The following is a 23,906-nucleotide window of genomic DNA, read 5'->3' as shown; positions in this document are numbered from 1 at the left end:
TGGGTTGTCATAAAAGCATGGATTCAGGTTTCATGTTTAATTACTTAAATACTACAAGTGACCTTTCATTTTTAGGCACAATTGAACGTACACGATCCCTGCAAGAGTCGGCACACAAAAAATGCATATATTTCAAAATTATAAAAATATGAATAATAATATAAAAACGTAATTAATTTAATATAAATAATACAACATAAAGTAAAGAAAAAATTAACTGTTTTAATATATATTTTAACTATATTATTGTACTTGTTCAAATTATTTAATCATCATCATCATCATCATTTCTGTTTATTCCTTTCATGAAAATGCATATATACAAGCCACGTACAGTTCACACTTTCATTGTTTTTTTGTTTCTTATACATTTCCATGATCAGAAAGGAGCAGATGGAATAATATTTCTTATATTTATCTGTCTCTTAATAATAAAAACATTAGCAATATATTTCAAATGTATTATACAATTTAGTTGTCAGTAATTATTTTTTACATTAGATCATATGTTTACTATATCAACAAATCCTAATATTATAATAGTAAATTATACTGTAACACACCTTTACCATCACCACCGTATGTACTATATTTAAGGCATGGTCCTGTAAAATCCAAACCAGACAACTAAAAAATAAAACTATTTCCACGTCTTAGGCCGCATACATACATATTTTTCTTTAATTTATAATATCCTACTCTCTGTATTCTGCCATGGGTACAATGCGATGGATTCCCAACAATTAGGCGACATTTGCATTAATTAAAGATGACCATAAGTAATATTTATTAAAAAATATTTATAAGGGACAAGCGGTAGGAAATGGATGGATGGATAGAATGCGACGTTCCCGCGTGTTGTTATTCCTCCGAGTTACCAGGGGGCGCATTCTGTTTTAGACACTTGATTTGATGCCTTCACGTACCTACTTTTTGTCAGTTATTATAAATTCGGGTATTTCATGAGGCGGTAGACGGGTTAAAGTAATCACGCCAACGTTGTGTCAGTATATTTTGATTATTAATTTTTTAAACAATTGTTTTGGTTTAAATGACTACTTGTAGCAACAGCATTATTCGATGGACCGCTTAGATGACAACCTCCGTTAAAATACAAGAAGACTTATGGTTTTCAAAATTCCTGGTAGTTCTAAACGCACCATACGTGCTGCGTGGTTGAGTCGACACAGCAAAGATGCAGCGAGAAAAAACAAATAACTCAGGCGGGGCTGAAAAGTAACCTTACGTTTTTTTTACATTTTACTTATAATTGCATTGTATTTATTTACTATACTTTTGGGCTTGTTTCACGAGTGTATTGTTACCCAAATAACGAGTAAAATGTCTTCTCTTCAGGTCTGACCGGGAGGCTGCCATCATGTCCAAGTACTACGATGGAGTTGAATTTCCTTTTTGCGACGAATTCTCCAAATATGAAAAACTGGCAAAAATAGGACAAGGAACCTTTGGGTAAGTAAATGAACTCAGTGTAAATATTTTATATTTTAAAATGATGTTTACGTCAGAACTGCCACAATGTGGTGTGTTCGTGTGACTCACACTGCTAACTGCTAACTAGATGTAAACTGCAGCTACAAATAGCGGTTAACTTTGTCCACACCTGGAGAGTTAAACAACAATACATTATTAGTCTTTCTTATCAGGTAGGAAATCTGTTTCATCTATTAAATATTAGCCACTTAGGAAACAACATAACACATTGGTTTGTCTAACTAGTACTTTGGGGGGGTAGTACTACAATTTTGGATCACTCCCAGGTGCAGTATCGCCGATAACGAGTATTTTTTAATAATGTGGTACTTGAGTCCAGACCTAAACTAAAATACTGTCAACTTCATTGTATTTGTTTGTTTTTGTTTTTTTATATTCTGCTGTTGTACCACCTCCGATATCACAAAAAGCTTCCTAAATATACTCACAAAGACTGCCACGATGCAAGCTGAGCATAGAGACTAATACATTTTCTATAATGTGTTCGAGGGCTGGGCGATATGGCCTTTTATTAATATCTCGTTATTTTTAGGCCATGTCACGATACACGATATCTCGATATTTTGCTTTTGCCTTGAATTAACACTTGATGCATATAATCACAGCAGTATGATGATTCTATGTGTCTATATTAAAACATTCTTGTTCATACTGCATTAATATATGCTCATTTTAAACTTTCCTGCAGAGACGGAAATCACAATTAAGTCAATTTATTAAAACTGTATTTATGAAACAGTTATTAAGCAGTGGCAAAAACATTCATGTAATTTCAAAACAGAAAGAGCAAGATTGTCAGACATTTTAAAACAAGCTATTAGTGAACTTTTGTGCATGATGTTACTAAGATGACATATCAAAACAACGCTAAATTAAAGTGCACTTTTTGTACAGAATGCCACTACAATATTTTAAAACAAATAAAGTGCACTTTTGTGAATGATGTCACACAAGATATTTAAAAAACTGTAAAATAAAAATTAGCCTTGTTATAGGAAATCAAATAGTGTATGTCCTTCGCTATGTGGTAGGTTACTACGGACGTTATCTCCTTCTGTTGTTGACTATTTTTTGTTGATGTGGAAATGGAAGACGTCAGGCTGAATTGGGTCAGTGCTGGTTGATTCGGCATTTTGTTGGGTGTGGCACTGACCGGAGATGTTGACATGCAGAGTTTCAAGCACTCTTCACTCTCTAGCGGGTGACTTTTCAAATGATGCTACAATTTAGTAGTGCTGCTACTTTTTGTAGCAACGCTTTTGCCGCATACTTGACATATTGCGGTTGTATGTTCAACATCTTCCCGCTTGAAGCCAAACCACAGCCAGACAATGGACCCCGTGCTGTTTTTCTTGGGAATTAATTCTTCCTCTATTTGTTACCAGATTCCCATCTTTCTCTCTCTTGTATTACCACTCGCACGGCTCCGCTTGCACCACCTGCCACAGCTAACGTTACACATGCCGCTCCCTCTCTGCTCCGCGAGGGCGTATGACGTTGCCCGCGCGACAGTATGGGACGTATGTAAGAAGGTGTGCTCGTTTTATGTCTCTGTGAGAAGGAGAGACAAGAAAGAGTGAGAAAAGCCTGAAGTGTAAAGCCCGCAGCTAAAAGCAACTGCGTGAGAAAGTATACTCGAATACTCACGATATAGTCATTTTCTGTATTGCAATCCCGCAATATATCGAATATATTCAATATATCGCCCAGCCCTAATGTGTTCATACTTTCTGCATGCTCTTTGCTGTCATTTTAACGCTGGTGTCTCTGGTCTAGCATTATACATTTAAGTGAACCGATCCACACCATTTAAAGGGGAACTGCACTTTTTTTGGAATTTTGCCTATGGTTTACGATCATTATGAAAGACATGATGACGGATGTATTTTTCTTTAATGCATTCTAAATATTAAATAAATGTGATCAAAAGTCCGCTTACAGGGGAGCATATTGGTGCCGCTCTATGCTGCCTATTAAGCTCTTACAAACATCCAAACACCTCCATTAAGGTTTTATATACATGATGTAAGTACCGTATATATATAATGTAGTAACAAGCACATTTATAATAACAATTAATATTTGTGTATTTTGCTAATTTTGAGCATTGCGGCACATTAATTAAAAAAAATGCACAACAAATAATCACAGATTATTACTTATAGACATTAAGAGAGCCAACAAACATAAGAAAACATCACTTACTGTATAAGGTATGCTGTCATTAGGATGCCGACTGCCAGGATGTCTATATAGTCCCATGTAGATGAAGAATGACTCCTAATCCTCGCGAAGAAATGAGGGGTGGAACTAAGCGTCTTTTTGTGTTGTTCTCACCATTTCCGGGTCTAAATTGGCTGTCAAAGTGTACCAAGTTGTTGGAATACATCTTCGTCTTTCCACTATCCAGGTGAGAGGCATGATTTATGATCTACAATACAATTTGACGAGCAAGGAACTGAGGAAGCAGTTCATCAGTCGATCATGTCAACAGTCAGTATGTGTCCATGTACTAAATTACTCCAATTTCTCAAATAGTTTTTCTCCATATAAGCCTCCTATGGAAACACCTTAATCCAATCGTTTTCGGTTTTTGAAAAGTCGGACTAACTCAACAGGATTATGCGATTGGAAACCAAATATCTCGAGCGGGTGTGTGCGGCTGTAGAGGACTTTTGGTATCACGCATACGCCAGTCTCAACGCGGGATACATCCCGGAAGCAGATATCATTCAATAAAAACATAGCAACAATTGTAATGAAGAGGACTTTTTATTTGCTTCACAATTTAAAAGAACATAACATTTTGAAGTGCATCGATGGTAGAAAAAAAACAGATTTATTTAAAAAGGTAGCTAAGGAAAATGTAAAATCCTGCTTAATTTGGACTCCCAAACAAAATACGAATGAGATGCAAGATAGATGAAGCAGGTTTATTAAACGCAAATAGTAAAGCGTACACAAACCTCATGCTGTATTTGTGCACTCCCAACTGACTGGCAATAACTACGTGTTCTGCACAACTAGCAAGATAGTCCAGAACAATAGCAAACTTAATCTGAAAGAGTATCAGTCTTTTCCTTCAGGTTTAAAACTCCTTCCATCAGTCGACAGAGCCTTATGAATGAACTCTTAAGATATTAAAAAGTTTTGTTTCTATGATTCGTCATCCAAAAAACTATTTTCTTTGCTTGACACCTGCGTCCGCCCTGATACATTCTTGGTAGTAGCATCATGTTAGTAGCACAATTTAACCGCGCTAAAATGAAATAACATGACGTATGACCAATAGTCGCATTAAAGAAAGTGCATGGACATTTGGACTTCACGCGTAGGTGTGAAAATACAAAAAAACTAACCATTTGATAAGTCAGATTAATTTAGTGCATGGAAACGTAGTGAGTGGCACACAAGCTTGTGATCACGGCGCCACTATAAATATTTTGTCTGCGTTTGCGCTTATAATAACAATATCACTAATACTTGATTAATATTGAAGTCACAAATTATAAATGGGGTATTGTTGGCGGTTTTTGGGTGATTATTTATTGGGTTTTTGTGGGCGGAATAGAGGACCTCCCTTTGGCTCCGCTGTAAGCGGACTTTTACTTGCGTTTATTTATGAGTTGGGCAGCACGGTGGAAGAGGGGTTAGTGCATCTGCCTCACAGTACGAAGGTCCTGAGCAGTCCTGGGTTCAATCCCGGGCTCGGGATCTTTCTGTGTGGAGTTTGCATGTTCTTCCAGTGACTGCGTTGGTTCCCTCCGGGTACTCCGGCTTCCTCCCACCTCCAAAGACATGCACCTGGGGATAGGTTGATTGGCAACACGAAATTGGCCCTAGTGTGTGAATGTGAGTGTGAATGTTGTCTGTCTCTCTGTGTTGGCCCTGTGATGAGGTGGCGACTTGTCCAGGGTGTACACCGCCTTCCGCCCGATTGTAGCTGAGATAGGCTCCAGCGCTCCCCGCGACCCCGAAGGGATTAAGCGGTAGAAAATGGATGGATGGATATTTACGAGTTAGAATGCATTAAAAAAAGTTCAGCCGTTTCATAATAATTGTGAATGATACGCAACATTTTAACAAAAAGTGCCATTTGAGAAATGTGGTTCTCAGTGATCTTATTTTGTCCACACCTTCCCAAATAATACACACTAGCATTGGTGTTTGTTTTAACTAAACCTAACGGGTCGCGTCATCCCCTTAATGGGTAACAACCTTGAGTTTACTCAAGTCGACAATGAAATTAGAGTACCAAAATGTTATGTATTGTTTGTCTTGTTTAGTGCTCATAAGTTAAATAGCCACATCAGAGGTGCTTGACATTTGCAGTTCATTGGATCCCCGCACATTCTTGATTCAGTATTTGTGTGATGTTTTTATTAATTATTGGAATAGGCTCCAAAAAATAACACATGAATTACTTTACCTATTAATTATTGACATACCGGTAATTAAAGAATATTTCTGTTAGTTCTTTTCTCACTGGCACTCATCGAGGGAGGACGCTCCCTTTTCCTCTCCCTTATCTCTCCTGCTTGCTTCTTTGCCTTGTCTTGTTGTTAGTCTCGAGATGTATGTTGTAATATGTATATGTGCTTTGCTATGGAGGTTTTTGCCCACTCCAGACTGGGCCCCCTTGGGAGCCCAGTCTAGATTGTTGTTTTTTTTACTCATCCTTCCCCAGCGTTTACCTTTTTCCCATCTTTTAAGGGGCGCCTTGTGGCGACTCATCAGCGTTCCAGTTCTGTAACCCTGTACACTGTTTGTTTGTCTAATCTTGAACGGGTTTGTGATGAAAACAAAGTTTCGTTGTACTTGTGCAATGACAATAAAGACCTATCCTATCCTAGTTCAATTAGTTTTTTAGGAAAATAAAATGTAACGGGAATTAATTACTTTTTTAAAGTAATTTTTCTAACAATTTTCATAAGTATGTGATAGTACGGTATGATGGCAGTGCCTTGCAATGGCCCCCACCTCAGTTTTGTGAATGTGTATTCATATATTCTCTTGTCTTTCATAGGGAAGTGTTCAAAGCCAAACACAGACAAACTGGAAAGAAGGTTGCCCTGAAGAAAGTTTTAATGGAAAATGAAAAAGAAGGGGTAAGATGTCAACGAGTGCTTTCCCACTTCTGTTGAACTTGTTTGTTTTATCGTCGGTTGTCGTGCAAAAGCAATCTGAGCATGATCCAATCCAGTTTGTCATTACACACACCACGGCTATTGTGTGAAGAGTTTGACATGTTCACTATATGATTAGCCAGTTCTCTTATAGCAGTATAATCTTCGTTTTCAAGAGTCCCACTTCATACCCAGAGTCGAGCAAACTCCGCCATGAATGTCCGCAGCCAATCAGATCTTCTGAATTTGAGCGCACTGACGCTTTGTGTCATTTACATTTTTCTGTCATGGCGTCCCAACACTTATTATGAAATAAAGGAGCTGCTCTGCCTGCTGACAGTCTAAAGCAGAGAAATAAAGAGGCGGTGGTACGTATGGCCACTAAATGCCAGAAGAGACGAGGAAGTGGAGTATGCCATGCTGGTAAAGGAGATGATATATCTAAAAAAAAATGTCATCAGAAAAATGCAATGGTCTAGTTCGGCGCCTAGCCCCACTATTTTTGCACTCTGAAATCACCCGTCAGCACTGCACGAGGACGACAGTGGATGTCTCATTTAGAGTGTTGATGTGAAAAATGCATGCCTAGCAATGTGTTGTGTGACACCAGGGCATGGAGCAGAGTCTGTGCGTTAGGAATGGGAATTAATATGATTCTGCTTAACGATTCGGTTCTTTATTGATTCCCTTATCGATTCTTATTTGGCAAAAAAGAGAACAAAAAGGTGGATTAGCATCAATGTTGTTTAGTTTAGAGCTAACATTACCTTGCAAAGCCAACAGTAAGGTCTTAATAGGTACATAGTATAGACAAATAAATATAACAAATATTTTTCTGTAGAATTTTAACAAAATAAAACATTTGTGGAAATTACACAAGAATGTAACATTTTTAAAACTTTTAAGGATCATTGTCATCTCCCTAGACCAGTGGTTCTCAAATGGGGGTACGCGTACCCCTGGGGGTACTTGAAGGTATGCCAAGGGGTACGTGAGATTTTTTTTAAATATTCTAAAAATAGCAACAATTAAAAAATCCTTTATAAATATAAATAAAAACCTATCTTTTTTCCAAATAGTTCAAGAAAGACCACTACAAATGAGCAATATTTTTGCACTGTTATACAATATAATACATCTGAAACTGATGACATAGTGCTGTATTTTACTTCTTTATCTCTTTTTTTCAACCAAAAATGCTTTGCTCTGATTAGGGGGTGCTTGAATTAAAAAAAAATTCACAGGGGGTACATCACTGACAAAAGGTTGAGAACCACTGCCCTAGACAATATACAGGTAAAACTTAAAAAAAGAATATCAGTGCAGTGATCTAATGTGTTGTGACCTCTGGTGGGGAAGTTGATAAACTGGTGGAGTTTTGGAATATTTTTCCGGAGGTTACAGTGATTAAGATCCTCTGAGATAATAAAAGCAGCATCCGGGTATGAGTTCTAATGTCTAGAGATCTTGTTATGCAGTTCTTTGAGTGCCTTGGACTCGTTAGTAGGCGGGGCATGTACACTGTCATCAATAGAATACACTGCAGTTCCTTGGGTATATGAAATGGTCTGCACTTTATCGTAATAAACTCCACGTGTTCACAACTGCGATATTACCTTGTTGTCAGTGCTCCCATTTTTTTTTGACAAAAATCGCCATCCCTCCCCCGCGGGTCTTTCCGCAGTGCGCAGCCTTGCGGTCGGCTCTGAAGAGTGTGTAGCATGCCAGTGTTATAGCTTCATTGGGAGTCCTTTCTCTGAGCCACGTTTCACAGAAACACAGTACAGAGCCTCCGCGTAGCCATCCTACTGAGAAGGTTGTCCACTTTATTTCCAAGCGACTTGACGTGGGCAAAAAGTTTGCTAATCTGGTGTCAGAGTCTTCGCTCAGTGCCTCCTGCCTGCAACGCCTCCGTGTCGGTATCGGGGTGCCAAGCAAATCCCTGGCTGCAGCCCAGCCCTGCGTTGTTCCGGCCTGAAGATGTAGCTCCAGAAAGGAGTCGAACAGTTTGGTATTAAAATGTTCTTTGTGACTCATCTGACTAAGCAGTATCAGTGTAGTCCGATCGTACTTGACGTTACCCCTAACGTACCACACATAAATGAAAGAAAAGAAAACAATAACACGAATACTACAAAAAAACCTGACTCGAAGAAAAAAGAAAAAAATCTCTACAAAATTGCATTTGGATGTAAATATTGGGGTATTTTCTTCAGCAAATGTTATTTATGCAAGCAAATAACCTATGATTAATCATTTAAGAGTGATTTAAAATAATCACAGCCCTATTAGAAATACAAATTATCTTTCTTCTGTTTCTTGTTTTTGTGTTTTTTTTATGTCACAAGTAAAACTGGGGTTTTAGACGGAAGGGGGCGACTCGCACATAAAACACATAATTATTACACATCACACATTAGCATCTTGCATTCTATTCCTACCTATTAAACAAGCTGAAATGACAAACATTACCCCCTATTGTTTGTGAGTTAGACAGCGTTTGGCCAAATACCAAATTCAAGCAAGGGCATGTAAACAAAAATTTCTCATAAGTGTGGAGAGACCAAACTATTTTAACTCTGAAATGCAACTGGTTGAGTGCATGTAAACATATTGAGTGTGAGTGCAGAAGGGGGCTAGAGGAAGTCAATCAGAACAATGATCTTGAATGCACAATATTTTATTTTGGGCGTTTACTTAACAATTTTGCTCTCTCTTTGCTTTTGCAGTTTCCAATCACTGCGCTCAGAGAGATAAAGATCCTACAGCTGCTCAAACACGAGAATGTGGTAAACTTGATTGAGATCTGCAGAACCAAAGGTTGGTGACATCCAGCTCTGTGTATGTTGCTTTTTAGTACACCAAAGATTGTGTGTGCAATTTACTAATGAAAGTACACGTTAAAGGATTCAAGAAAGTATTGAAGACATGAAATGGCACGGAATTTAGTACCTGAGGTCCCAGATTTAGCCCAATGAATACCACCATAACAATAGTACTGTATGTACATAAAACTTTAAATAGATTACGTTATAATTAGCATCGTTGTTCTATGTTCATGTTGTTCCAAAGAGCATGGATAAATATTCTTTATATATTGTTATCGTAGTCCTGGACATTATGACTTAAAAATCAAATCTGAGATTTTCTTCACAAAAAAATGTGATTTACTATTCCTGGTCAGTGTATGTTTCGGTATTTGAGTTGTCTTTTCATAAATGGAAATTGCAAAACAAATAACAATTGGTTTACTTGAATTTTGTTTCAAAATACAAAAAAAGAAAATTAAAAAACAAAGCGATTTTCTTTTTTGGTGTTGAAAATCAATAACCTAATATAAAAAACAACATGCACCTGTGGATAGGTTGATTGGCAACACTAAATTGGCCCTATTGTGTGATTTATGTCTATCTGTATTGGCCCTGCGATGAAGTGGTTGTCCAGGGTGTACCATGCCTTCCGCTCGAGTGCAGTTGGGATAGGCTGCAGCACCCCCGTGACCCCGAAAGGGACAAGCGGGTTCATTTTCATTTTATAATTCATATAAGAAAAATGAGAATCCTGATGTTTTTTTTATAATCTGACACCAGAAGTTTTATTTTCAAATTAAAATCAGGGATACCGACACAGAAATCATTTTAGACATGGCACAACAAGGACTGACATCTACAGATATCTATAGGCACACATTGTACCAAAATGGAAGCAAAAAAGAATTTGATCACACAACATAGTACAGACTTTCTTCAAGGCCAGTCTGTTGTACTGTCTTTAAAATCACTACTTCCGGTTCCGGTGTCGGAATATGAAACCACATAAAATTTTGGTCTGTTTTTCACTTTCAGTTTCTGTTGATATGTGCGTAGATATTTCTGTAGAAGTCAGTACTTGTTGCGCCATGTCTAAAAAATTGGTGTGTAGGGCTCCAAAGACATGTTAGCCAGTAACAGGCACACCGTAGTAATCATCCTCGCTTTATAAACACAATGAGGATTTCTAAATGGGTGCTCCATTCATAACATAAGGCTATTCAGAGACATTATTGAATAGAGGGATGTGATTGGTTTTCTGCCGTTCTTAGGCTTTTATAAAGTGTTCACTCACTGGAACATGCCTTGCTTTTTCCTTGTGCTGGAGTACACTGGATTTGCGACTTAAGTTTTGAGAAATTAGGACTATATGATATGTCTTGCTACCCTCAGGCACAACTGCCATGTTTCCCAATCAAGGTGGGCATTCCTCAAGGGTGTCCTTTATCACCATATCTTAGCTGTGGAAATGTTAGCAATTTCTCTCCAAAAAGCAATAATTCCATCAAAAAATTTAACCTGTTTGACCTGGAAATCATAGTCAATTAGCAGATGACACAACTTTTTTCTTAAATATTAACAAATTCCAACTGCTATTGAAAATATTCAAGAAATCTCTAATGTAGCAGGACTTTACCTAAACCTTAAAAAATGGGAACTGTTCCCTATCTATGAATGTGCAAAAGAAAGTACTTACAATGTTCCTGTATAATCTAAGGTGAAATATTTAGGAATTAACCGATCAATAAAACAATGTAATACTCAGAAAACAAACATAGAAGATAAAACCAAAGATTGTCAAACTACGCTAAATATATGGAAACAAAGAGATTTGTCAATACTTGGACATATTTACTTAACCAAAATGGAAAGTTTCTCCAGATGTATTTATCATGCTTACTGTCACTCCATACCTATGGGGATAATTAAAAAACATACTTTTTTTTCAGTTCAGTTTATTTTGAACATGCATACGATACAATGTAATGCATCACATATTTCCAGTTTCATTACAGCACATCCAAAAAGGAGTAGGAAGAAGCTAGGCTTATTTAATCGTACCCCTTCTCATACCATAGCGATTGTATCCCATGATACAGTGAATAAATAAATAATATACCATCATAAGTAAACAAATATTAAATACATAAATAATCTTTATCTCAAAAGAAAAAAGAAAGGGTTCAAGATGTTCATCATAATTATTGTTCTGTGTACTTTGTGAACACTTGTTTGAACAGTCTCTTAAAATGATTCATATTCGTGCTTTGTTTGATTTCTTCGGTTAATCCATTCCATAATTTAATTCCACATACGAATATGTTAAAGGTTTTAAGTGTTGTACGAGCATACAAATGTTTTAAATTAGGTTTTCCTCTAAGTTTATATTTCTCCTCTTTTGTTGAGAAGAATTGTTGTACATTATTGGTTAGCAGGTTATAGTTTGCTTCGTACATAATTTTAGCTGTTTTCAAATGCACCAAATCGTTGAATTTCAATATTTGTGATTTGATAAATAAAGGGTTTGTATGTTGTCTTTTTTCAACATTATGTATTATTGTTTGTTTCCTGTCAGACTCTATTATTGTTGTTGTTTTTAAATGCCACCATATCTTTACGATTTTCTTTTCTGTCTTTGATCATCTGTTCTTGGATATCTGCAACATCTTTTTCTACACCGCTTTTTTTTTTCTTTCTTTTTTTCCTCACGTAATTTTACACCGGCCAGTGCTGTGTCCGCCTTTCTTGTAGATCACTTGTGTGGTCAGAAGTTTTTTAAAATATTTCCAACTCCTTCGTTTTTGTTGTTTAGCTTTGGGTTGTTGGGCAACGGCCTTGAGCTAGCATTTAGCTAGTTGGCTAGATAGCCCCCGGCTTTTCGCTGGGCATAGTTGAAGTTGAATATGTTAGCAAGGTGTCCTGTTGGTGTGATCACAATCGGTAGTCGGAAATTACAGTTTTTTGGTCAAAACTGTAGTGTCGGGAGCGGAGCTCTTCTAGTTTACGTCCTCCCTCAGAAACAGGAAGTGACGATTTTATTTCCCCTACTTTTATTAGGGGAAATAAGACTCATTATATAAAAAGGACAACATGGTGAAAGAATATAAATATGACTGTTCGTTTAAATGGTACCCTGAAATTGAATTGGCTGAAGTCATTTGATCTTATTAGAAAATGCTTTCCACACACACCTCATCGCATTCCAGAGGAGCAACAGATGTATTTTACACAGAAACAAATCGCTGTATTATGATTGCTGGATGCAGAAAAGTATTTGGTCAGTTGTGGATATTCTTGATGCACAAAGCAATTTACGTAATTATGAGCAATTCTGCAACAAATTTCAGTTTAATCCACCACTTTCTGAATTCAGACAATTGCACAAAGCATTCACAAAACAATTCTTATTTCTGGTTTAAAATTGTTTGCCGCACCGCCCATTATTAATTCCATAACTAATCTTACGCAATACTCCATTACCAGACAAATAATGCACAATTTTATTCGATCATGTCTTACAGTACATTTTTATCCAGGCAAACAAAACACTAATGATATTCTTACTAAGGCCATGTCCACACAAACACAGTTCCACAAACGCATATACCAGGTTAAAACGATCTCCGTCTACACAAGTGTAGTTTCAAAATTGTCTCTGTCTACACACAAACACATACACCTGCTGTCATGCACATTTTGTCCAATTAGAAGCCTGGAGAAGCTGTTATAATAATTATTTTGATATACCATGTACATTATCTTCACTGCACTTACACAGAGCCCTAGGAACATTATAAACACTTGTGGAATTATAACACGTTTAATCAGCAACATAGTGATATGTTACATATATGGTGAAGTGTCCATTATTTCAAAAATTAGCGCACAATAACAAGGAAACCTCTTGAATAGTGCGTGTGCCACTGCAAAACCTTTTCGGATGGCTATAAATTGCACTTTGTATAGAGTCATTTTACAAAAACTAAATAACCTTCTTTTGGGATTGCACATTATACAAATAAGTAAAATCCAGCAATGAAAGGAGTTTATAGTTTTAGTACCGGTAATTGGACAAACGTAGGGTTTTCCTCTCTATGGGCATCACACCTTTAGCGCTGTGCAGACTGACCGCTTTAGTGATCGTTCTCCATCCTGTTCCTTTCAAAGCATACTTGATACTTTATGTAAATGATTCCACCACAGTAAGCTGTTTTTTAGTGAGTGTTTGTTTGGTTTTGCAGTCTCGTTCGCCTTGTAAAGATTCAGATGCTGGAAAAGGTTTTTTGTGCGAGTGCTTTTTTTTTTTTTAATACACTTTGCAACATGCAGTCATTTGTCCATCCGTCCATCCATTTTCTACTGCTTGTCCCTTTTGGGATAGCGGGGGGTGCTGGAGCCTATTCCAGCTGCACTTGGGCGGAAGGCGGGGTACACCCTGACAAGTCGCCACCTCATTGCAGGGCCAACACAGATAGACAGATAGCCCGGGGATCGAACCCAGGACCTTCTTATTGTGAGGCACACACACTAACCCCTCTTCCAAGTCTGTCGCCGCAAATCCAAACCTCTGGCGACACCATTCTTTTAAACAAACTTGTCGCTTTCGTTTGCGTTGGCCATGTTGATGCTATGTGTGTGAATCTCAGCCTATATGTGCTTGGTTGATTTTTTTTGTTTCTCCTTTTTCTTGTAGCAACTCAGTATAATCGCTACAAAGGCAGCATCTACCTGGTGTTTGACTTTTGTGAGCACGACCTGGCCGGGCTGCTGAGCAACACCAATGTAAAGTTCACCCTGTCAGAGATCAAGAAGGTCATGCAAATGTTGCTCAATGGATTGTACTACATCCACCGAAATAAGGTAAGACAAATTTAACCACTGTACCTTAAACAGGGTATCTTATAAAGTCTTATATTCAACAATAAAGTCCTATATCCAACAATTTGAATTTAAGGCCTTAACATGTGTGAAAGTCTCCTAAAATCTCATAAAAGGTCTTAAAAAATCTGTTAACGTTACTTTTATTTAAAACAAGGTGTGGAGGTTGCCCTATAGTGGGTTCTTCGGTCTACCACACACTGCCGGAATTCAGGGTATAGCACTGTTTTATTTTCATAAATAGTGCGAGTGTTTTGCTTTCCAGCAAAATGTTTGTCTGCGCCTTGTGTCTCTCTTGCTCTCTCTGGCTCCCACTCCAACTCCAACAACATGTCTCATCCCGGCTGCTGCTAATAAAGACGACATGTGATTAGATAACAAGGTCCACCTGGGCCATCCACTCGCCTGTCGCTGTCTTCGAGGCCGGTCCTGGCACACTCCGTTCCGCGGCAGGCCCGCAGGCCACGCCTCCCTCCACGCATGGATCAAATTCAGTCTTGCTTTTAAATGTTCTGATTTTTAAGGTCGCTACAAACCCCGTTTCCATATGAGTTGGGAAATTGTGTTAGATGTAGATATAAACGGAATACAATGATTTGCAAATCCTTCTCAATCCATATTCAATTGAATGCACTACAAAGACAAGATATTTGATGTTCAAACTCATAAACATTTTTTTTTTTTGCAAATAATTAATTTAGAATTTCATGGCTGCAACACGTGCCAAAGTAGTTGGGAAAGGGCATGTTAACCACTCTGTTACATCACCTTTTCTTTTAACAACACTCAATAAACGATTGGGAACTGAGGAAACTAATTGTTGAAGCTTTGAAAATGGAATTCTTTCCCATTCTTGTTTTATGTAGAGCTTCAGTCGTTCAACAGTCCGGGGTCTCCGCTGTCGTATTTTACGCTTCATAATGCGCCACACATTTTCGATGGGAGACAGGTCTGGACTGTAGGCGGTCCAGGAAAGTACCTGCACTCTTTTTTTACGAAGGCACGCTGTTGTAACACGTGCTGAATGTGGCTTGGCATTGTCTTGCTGAAATAAGCAGGGGCGTCTATGAAAAAGACGGCGCTTAGATGGCAGCATATGTTGTTCCAAAACCTGTATGTACCTTTCAGCATTAATGGTGCCTTCACAGATGTGTAAGTTACCCATGCCTTGGGCACTAATGCACCCCCATACCATTACAGATGCTGGCTTTTGAACTTTGCGTCGATAACAGTCTGGATGGTTCGCTTCCCCTTTGGTCCGGATGACACGATGTTGAATATTTCCAAAAACAATTTGAAATGTGGACTCGTCAGACCACAGAACACTTTTCCACTTTACATGAGTCCATCTTAGATGATCTCGGGCCCAGAGAAGCCGGCGGCGTTTCTGGATGTTGTTGATAAATGGCTTTCGCTTTGCATAGCAGAGCTTTAATTTGCACTTACAGATGTAGCGACGAATTGTATTTAGTGACAGTGGTTTTCTGAAGTGTTCCTGAGCCCATGTGGTGATATCCTTTAGAGATTGATGTCGGTTTTTGATACAGTGCCGTCTAAAAGGATCGAAGGTCACAGTCATTCAATGTTGGTTTCCGGCCATGCCGCTTACGTGGAGTGATTTCTCCAGATTCTCTGAACCTTTTGATGATATTATGGACCGTAGATGTTGAAATCCCTAAATTTCTTGCAATTGCACTTTGAGAAACGTTGTTGTTAAACTGTTTGACTATTTGCTCACGCAGTTGTGGACAAAGGGGTGTACCTCGCCCCATCCTTTCTTGTGAAAGACTGAGCATTTTTTGGGAAGCTGTTTTTATACCCAATCATGGCACCCACCTGTTCCCAATTAGCCTGCACACCTGTGGGATGTTCCAAATAAGTGTTTGATGAGCATTCCTCAACTTTATCAGTATTTATTGCCACCTTTCCCAACTTCTTTGTCACGTGTTGCTGGCATCAAATTCTAAAGTTAATGATTATTTGCAAAAAAAAAAGAAGTTTATCAGTTTGAACATCAAATATGTTGTCTTTGTAGCATATTCAACTGAATATGGGTTGAAAACGATTTACAAATCATTGTATTCCGTTTATATTTACATCTAACACAATTTCCCAACTCATATGGAAACGGGGTTTGTATAACGTAACTACAAAATGGAACCAAAGTAGGCTAGCTGTGCTGTCCTGGTAAAAATGTATCACGCACCATCAACTAGCGTGCTGTGTGTGTGCAGCGGTATGGCGTTACAGCTTAGCATAGCAGCGGAGAAAACTTAACGAAAGCCCACAGCAAAGCTAAATTACTTGTATAAGATGGGTAAGTGCAACTTCAACAATTTGTGGCTCCAGAACTATCAAATTTAAAGCATGCTTTAAAGCTGGTGGATGGAAACGTATAAAGTGTTTAGGACCTGGATGTGGAGCCATGAAGGGGAGGAGGGGCGGGATCTGGAGTCGGAGCCTATCCCAGCTGCATTCAGGCGGAAGACTTGGGTACACCCTGGACAAGTTGCCACCTCATCACCGGGCCAACACAGATAGACAACATTTACACTCACATTCACATCTTGTCATGCTTAAATAAAAACGTGTCCTTGTTTATTAGCAGTATGTTTTCCAAAAGTCACAAAAACAGGTAAAAATGTATTCATGCATACCAGATCCAAAACAAGCTGAGCAAATTTTAATGTTATCCACATTATGCACATTCAAATTCTGTTTAAGGCTTGCCAGTCATAATACTTTTTATACAATCGCTCTGTCTGCACTTTTTTACAACTTTGTGTAGATACAGTAGGAGTACTGTAGATGTTTTTATCTGTTTACTGTATTCTGACAACCGCAAAAACACTGCAAAAGTTAACCATTTAGCTTAAGCAGAGATGCTAACAGTCGCTTTCACAAACTTGTTGTGCTTTCCTCGACCATTGCTGACGTTGGGACATAAAACACTTGATATGAAGCACACTGCACCTTTTGCATGAAAACAGTTCTATGGCAAATCTGAAAAATTACTGTTGTGATGTTTGCTAATGTTTTTTTTTCAATTAGTTTACAATAGAGAAGTTTCCGGTGTATTTAATTTAAGTATTTTGTTTACCAATGTGATTTGTAGCTGAGATAGGCTCCAGCGCCCCCCGCGACCCCGAAGGGAATAAGCGGTAGAAAATGGATGGATGGATGGAAGAGCAGTGAATGACTTTGTAGACTTATAATTTATTTTGGCCCTCCGGTTTTCTTTTATGTCTTTGTACCTTTGTCTGTATGGACGTGGTTAGTGCATGTGCCTCACAATACGAAGGTCCTGAGTTCAATCCCGGGCTCGGGAACTTTCTGTGTGGAGTTTGCATGTTCTCCCCATGACCACGTGGGTTCCCTCCGGGTACTCCTGCTTCCTCCCACCTCCAAAGACATGCACCTGGGGATAGGTTGATTGGCAACACTAAATTGGCCCTAGTGTGTGAATGTTGTCTGTCTATCTGTGTTGGCCCTGTAATGATGTGGCGACTTGTCCAGGGTGTACACCGCCTTCTGCCCGAAAGCATCTGAGATAGGCTCCAGCACCCCCCGCAACCCCAAAAGGGACAAGCGGTAGAAAATGGATGGATGGATGGATGGATGTGAAATGGTATTAAATTATTTTTTAACATGGTCTTTAAAAAGTCTTAAATTTGACTTGTTGAAACCTGCAGAGACCCTACTTAAGCACACACCGTATAAAGAAAATCAAGAGGCACAAACACACATTGTACGTGCGCAGCATAGCAGACTGTAATGTGACCGCTCTGCCAAAATTACATTTTAAACGGGCTGATAATTGATATGCCAATTAAACGCATGCACATAAGCAAACATGCAGAATAACTAACTCTATAGCAGTTGTCTCTGTGTCAGCAGAGACAACTGCTATAAAAAAGCAAGACTGGAGTTTGCAAAAACCTACCTGAGGAAGCTAAAATCCTTCTGGGAGAATGTCCTGTCGACAGATGAGACTAAAGTGGAGCTTTTTAGTAAAGCACATCATCACACTGTTTACAGAAAACAAAATGAGGCCTTCAAAGAAAAGAACACCATCCCTACAGTCAAACATGGTGTAGGTTCACTGATGTTTTGGGTTTGCTTTGCTGCTCCTGGTCCCGGATGCCTTGACTGTGTGCATGGCATCATGAAATCTGAGGACTACCAAAGAATTTTGGGGCATAATGTAGGGCCCAGTGTCAGAAAGCTGGTTCTCTGTGAGAGGTTATGGTTCTTCCAGCAGGACAAAGACCCAAAGCATACTTCAAAAGGCACACAAAAATGGCTTAAGACAAAACGCTGGAGAGTTCTGAAGTGGCCATCAATGAGTCCAGATCTAAATCCTATAGAACATCTGTGGAGAGATCTGAAAACAGCAGTTGGGAGAAGGCACCCTTTAAATCTGAGAGACCTGAAGCAGTTTGCAAAAGAAGACTGGTCCAAAATTCCAGTAGCAAAGTGTAAGAAAGTCATGGTTACAGGAAGTGATTGATTTCAGTTATTTTTTCCAAATGGTGTGATACCAAATATTACGGTAGGTTGAGGGTGCCAATAATTTTGTCCTGTCCAATTTTGGAGTTTTGTGTAAAATAATATCAGATTTGGCTTTTTTTTTGTTTGTTTTTGTTTTTCTAATGCAAACAAAAGAAATAAACATGTGAATACCAAAGCATTTGTAATTTCAACAATTTTCTGATAGGGGTGGTGCATTATCTGACAAATGCAGGGGTGCCAATATTTTTGGCCATGACTGTATGCGATGAGCTGGCGATGTGTCCAGGATGTACCCCGCCTTCCGCCCATGTACAGCTGGGATAGGCTCCAGCATCCCCCGCAACCCTTAAGGGACAAGTGGTAGTAAATGGATGGATGTATGAACACTATTTTTATCTACATGGGCAAATCTGTGCAGTTACACCTTATGGCCATCAGATGCAATCTTGCACAACTTTCACATTTATTTTTCTTGATTTATGTTAAGTTCTATCATATTACTATTTTTTTATATTGCTTGTGTTTTTTTCATATGCACATTCAATTTCTACTTGAGGTACATGAAGCAGTTATCTACAATAATGTTGAATTAATTTTGGTTTAATAATGTTTAATTAATTTTGAATCTGTTACATTTTGTTTTTAAATAAAACTTTGATAAAAAATGGCATAATAGTAGTAAGTACTTTCTGACAATTTTGAGCACATTTTAAAATACTGCGATAATATTAACCGTAATAATTTTGGTCATGATAACCTTGATAATACATTTTTATACTGTCACATCCCTAGTGTGTGTGCCTTTCCAAATCATCTCCTACCAAGTGAATGTATCACAGGTGGACTCCAATTGAGCCGTATGAACATCTCAAGTATGATCAGTTATAACAGGATGCCCCTGAGCTCACTTTTGAGCTTAATGGCAACGGCTGTGAATACCCATGTACATGTGATTTCTGATTTTTTATTATTTTTATTAAGTTGCAAAATATGACAACAGAAAGTGGAATTTGCCTGATGTCACATAAGCCAAACGTGATTTATCAAACACACTTTTTCTAACATTAAAAAAACCTTCACACTTTTACAAATTAAAATTGAAGAAAATAAACATATTTAAACACTCAAAAAAAATTATATGGCTCTTAAGTAGCCAGACCAATATTATTATACAACATATTTAATCTGCAAAGAAAGTATAATGGGTGGCAATTTTTTATTTTTTTTAAACAAAAGTTGGTTATACACTAAACGTGTGAGTACTTTTTGAGCACATTCAACAATACTGTCATAATAATAACCGTGATAATTTTGGTGACAATAACCGTGATATGACATTTTTATATCGTTACATCCCTACTCATGAGTCACCTAAAATGTTAGATTAATGGTAGTTAAGATGCCCTAATAATTCATACATGATGGCATTTTATTTTTCAGAGTTATTATTCAGTAACCTGAACTGAGGTGTCAGTTCTTTTGCCGAACATGCAGAAATGTGTAGAAGATTAACTAATAGAAATGATTTGACTGAAATGCCAGAATAAGCTTGTGTGGTTGGATTCTCAAAAATGGTTTAATTCAACTTGTACTGGAAAACACCACAGAGAATACTTTCATTAAGACTTTCTCATACCGATTGACCATTTGGGTTCATCTTGTATCAGATCCTTCACAGAGACATGAAGGCAGCCAACGTGCTCATCACCAGAGACGGCGTACTCAAGCTAGCTGACTTTGGTTTGGCTCGAGCTTTTAGCCTGGCCAAAAACAGCCAGGGAAACCGCTACACCAACCGCGTGGTCACATTGTGGTACAGACCTCCCGAGCTGCTGCTTGGTAAGAAGTGCCAATAGGCCGAAAACTTAACAGATATTTGGCAATAGCACAAACATTCTACAAGTTGGTGGTGTTCAACAGAGCTGATCAGGCAATCACCTTGTTGTTTCTGTGGGATCTAGGTGAGCGAGATTACGGCCCCCCTATCGACTTGTGGGGAGCGGGTTGCATCATGGCAGAAATGTGGACAAGAAGTCCCATCATGCAAGGAAACACAGAGCAGCACCAGCTAACTCTCATTAGTCAGCTTTGTGGCTCCATCACTGCTGAGGTACGTATTGTCTTCCTCATTAGATATAATCAATACTTCATCATGTCTCCTCAAGGTGGTTATGTTCAAATCTATTGAAAGAAAGGGGCGGCTTACTTTCAATGACTAAAGCTCATTTTGTCTTTTCCAGTAGACTTTTTATCCTATCAGGTTTTACAAATGCAGGAAAACCATGTCAACAAACTGTTGTTGGTTCAAAAATCCCTTATAATTTCATTTTAGAGAGTCACAAGTTACACTATTTTATAATTCTACATTTCCATGCACTAAATTAGTTAGATGTTTCAAATAGTTATTTTTTTGTATGTCAACACCTACTTGTGAAATCCCAGTGTCCATGCACCTACACTGGGGCGAGCTAATTTCTTTTAGCACAGATTAATTAATTACTTTTCCAGTTGACCTATGACATCACACCAAAACAAGGCATTTTTGCGGCTCCTCACAAATCGAAGAGTGCTGGGAGAGAGAGTTGTTTCGGAAGTTTTTAAGTACGAAGGGAAATACTTTTTGTGCCTCCTATAGGAGGGTTGCAAATGACGCCACATTAGTTTTTCTTCTTTGCGGCTTAATAAACACGATGGCCAAACAGCTAGACCATAGCGTTAAAACAAGTGAGAGTGAGTGTAGAGTTTGATCAGAAAATGCCGTATTGCTGTTCTGTTCAAATAGAGAGATGGGAAATAGCTTTCATAGAGTCCCGAAAGAAGTGGCTCATAAAGTCAAGAAAAAACAAAAATGCGTCTAAGGAAATGGCTCTTTAAATATCACTTTCATCATCTTGTGGAATACAGTCGGACCGCTTGTATCTGCAGTGATCCCTTTGTAAAATTATTGTTTGAACATTTGATAAGTTTGAGAAACTTTCTGTGATGCAGTCGAGTTATATTAGTAGTAGGGCTGGTCGATATCGATATGCGCGATATATCGCGGGTTTGTCTCTGTGCGATATAGAAAATGACTATATCGTGATATTTGAGTATACGTTCTCACGCAGTTGCTTTTAACTGTGGGAATTACACTACAGGCTCTACTCGCTTTTTGTTGTCTCCTTCTCACAGACAGACAAGCGCACCTTCTTACACACGTCACATACTGTCACAACATACGTCACATACGTATACGCCCTCTCCCAGCAGAGAGGTAGCAGCATGGCTAACGTTAGCTGTGATGCTAGCGGTAATACGAGCGAAATATCTGTGTTGAACAAAATCAGTATCTTATCGTAAATTTAAAAGTTGTCTCAGGGTCACCTCAGTTAAATTTGGTTTCGTTGTCGCACTCTCTCGTACTGGTCACTGAAAGTCCAACAGGAAAGTGAGCTGCAGCACGGTTGACAGGAAGACCATACAACGCTTGAATAGGACAGACCTCCCAATGAGTCTTATCGATGTCGTGTTTGCAAAATAGACGCATGAGGGCTGCCAGCATTGCTGCAGAGTTTTAACCAGTGTGAAGCTGAAGGTATAAGCGATGAACTGGACAAGGATGTCTCCAGACCTAAACACTACTCGACATTTCTGGGGCATTAAACGGTCTCTAACATCCTCCTGCTCCATCAAGAAAGAGTGGCAAACAATTCAGTTACCACCTGTTTATAGCAAATTTCAAGCCCAAAAGAGTCTAGAGTGCTGGAAAATGTAACACACTAGGTATTCATACTGTTTTCATTTAAGAGTGTACTCACTAGTTTATTGTTTGTTTATGTGGTGTTTTTATCCAATACTACTTTGTAGTTTATTGATCTTTTTTGGGTTTCCCTCTAAAGGTGTGGCCAGACGTGGACAAAAAATATGAGCTGTACCAGAAAATGGAGTTGCCCAAAGGCCAAAAGAGGAAAGTGAAGGATCGTCTCAAAGCTTACGTCAAAGACGCCTACGCTCTGGACCTTATTGACAAGCTGTTGGTCCTGGACCCCGCCCAGCGCACAGATAGTGATGACGCCCTTAACCATGACTTCTTCTGGTCTGACCCAATGCCGTCGGACCTGAAGACTATGTTGTCCACACACAACACATCCATGTTTGAATATCTGGCCCCTCCTAGGCGGAGAAGTCACATGCCCCAACAGCAGCCCAACCAGAACAGAAACCCCGCCACCACCAGTCAGACTGAGTTTGATAGAGTCTTTTGAGAAACAGACATTTTCTATAAATAAGTACACCACTGATTTATACACTGTTTTATATTCTTATCTAATGCTCTGTTTGTGGGTGAAAAGAGAGACTTCACCTGACAGTAGCCATGCCAAGAGGTTTAATATTTAGCTTAAAATGTATCAATTTTGCTTCTCATTGATTTTTGATTGTCTCACGTGTCTGCTCATAGCCATGAAAATTGTGGGATAAATCTCAATCAATCAATTCCTTTATTGTCATTGTCATAATAACACTTAAGTCATACATGAACAACGAGATTTTGTTTGAGCTTTGTCCAGCTATTCCTATACCTATTCCAAATTTTACACATGGGCAACTGTGACACTCCCAAAAATCCTAAACAAAAACATTGTTCCTTCTTAATTTGAATAAAAGCAAAACCCAAGCCACCAAAATCCTGAAATATGTTTGTATCGTAAGACCCCCAAACCCCTATCGCTTTTGTGCAATGTTCTTCAACCGAATTTTAAGACATATTCGAAATATGACGGAATATCGAGGTTTCCGCTGGACATTAAAATGCATTTAAAGTCATTAAATGGATTTTGCGAAAATTAAGACCTTAAATGGCAATAAAAAGGATTAAATAGAATGTCCAGAGGCATTAGATAAATGTAATAGAATAGGACTGGGCCAATAGTCAATACGTTAATCAATCAAACGATAAACGAAAATGAACTTAACGAGTACTTTATCGATAAATTGCTACATCGGTCTCTGTTTCTTTTCTTTGGCTCTAGCTTCCAAACTGGATACAAGAGGTCTTGTAAGCAAGGCCTGAAAGTGTGAAAAGTGCTGC

General features: G+C 38.5%; 1 protein-coding gene across 1 annotated transcript; it reads left to right on the top strand.

Annotated features, from left to right (window-relative positions):
* Window positions 1–1,053: 1,053 nt before the first annotated feature.
* On the top strand, window positions 1,054–23,311 carry cdk9 (cyclin-dependent kinase 9 (CDC2-related kinase)). Its single transcript, XM_061981053.1, has 8 exons — window positions 1,054–1,236; window positions 1,357–1,470; window positions 6,539–6,620; window positions 9,368–9,458; window positions 14,142–14,308; window positions 20,506–20,677; window positions 20,800–20,948; window positions 22,717–23,311. The coding sequence occupies exons 1-8, from the start codon at window positions 1,196–1,198 to the stop codon at window positions 23,080–23,082; spliced, it is 1,182 nt and encodes a 393-aa protein (XP_061837037.1). The 5' UTR covers window positions 1,054–1,195; the 3' UTR covers window positions 23,083–23,311.
* The last annotated feature ends 595 nt before the right edge of the window (window positions 23,312–23,906 follow it).

The sequence above is a fragment of the Nerophis lumbriciformis genome, linkage group LG20 (assembly GCF_033978685.3).
Source record: "Nerophis lumbriciformis linkage group LG20, RoL_Nlum_v2.1, whole genome shotgun sequence".
NCBI lineage: Eukaryota > Metazoa > Chordata > Actinopteri > Syngnathiformes > Syngnathidae > Nerophis > Nerophis lumbriciformis.
Note: the sequence above shows the minus strand (reverse complement) of the source record. Positions and strands in the feature narration are given on the sequence as shown.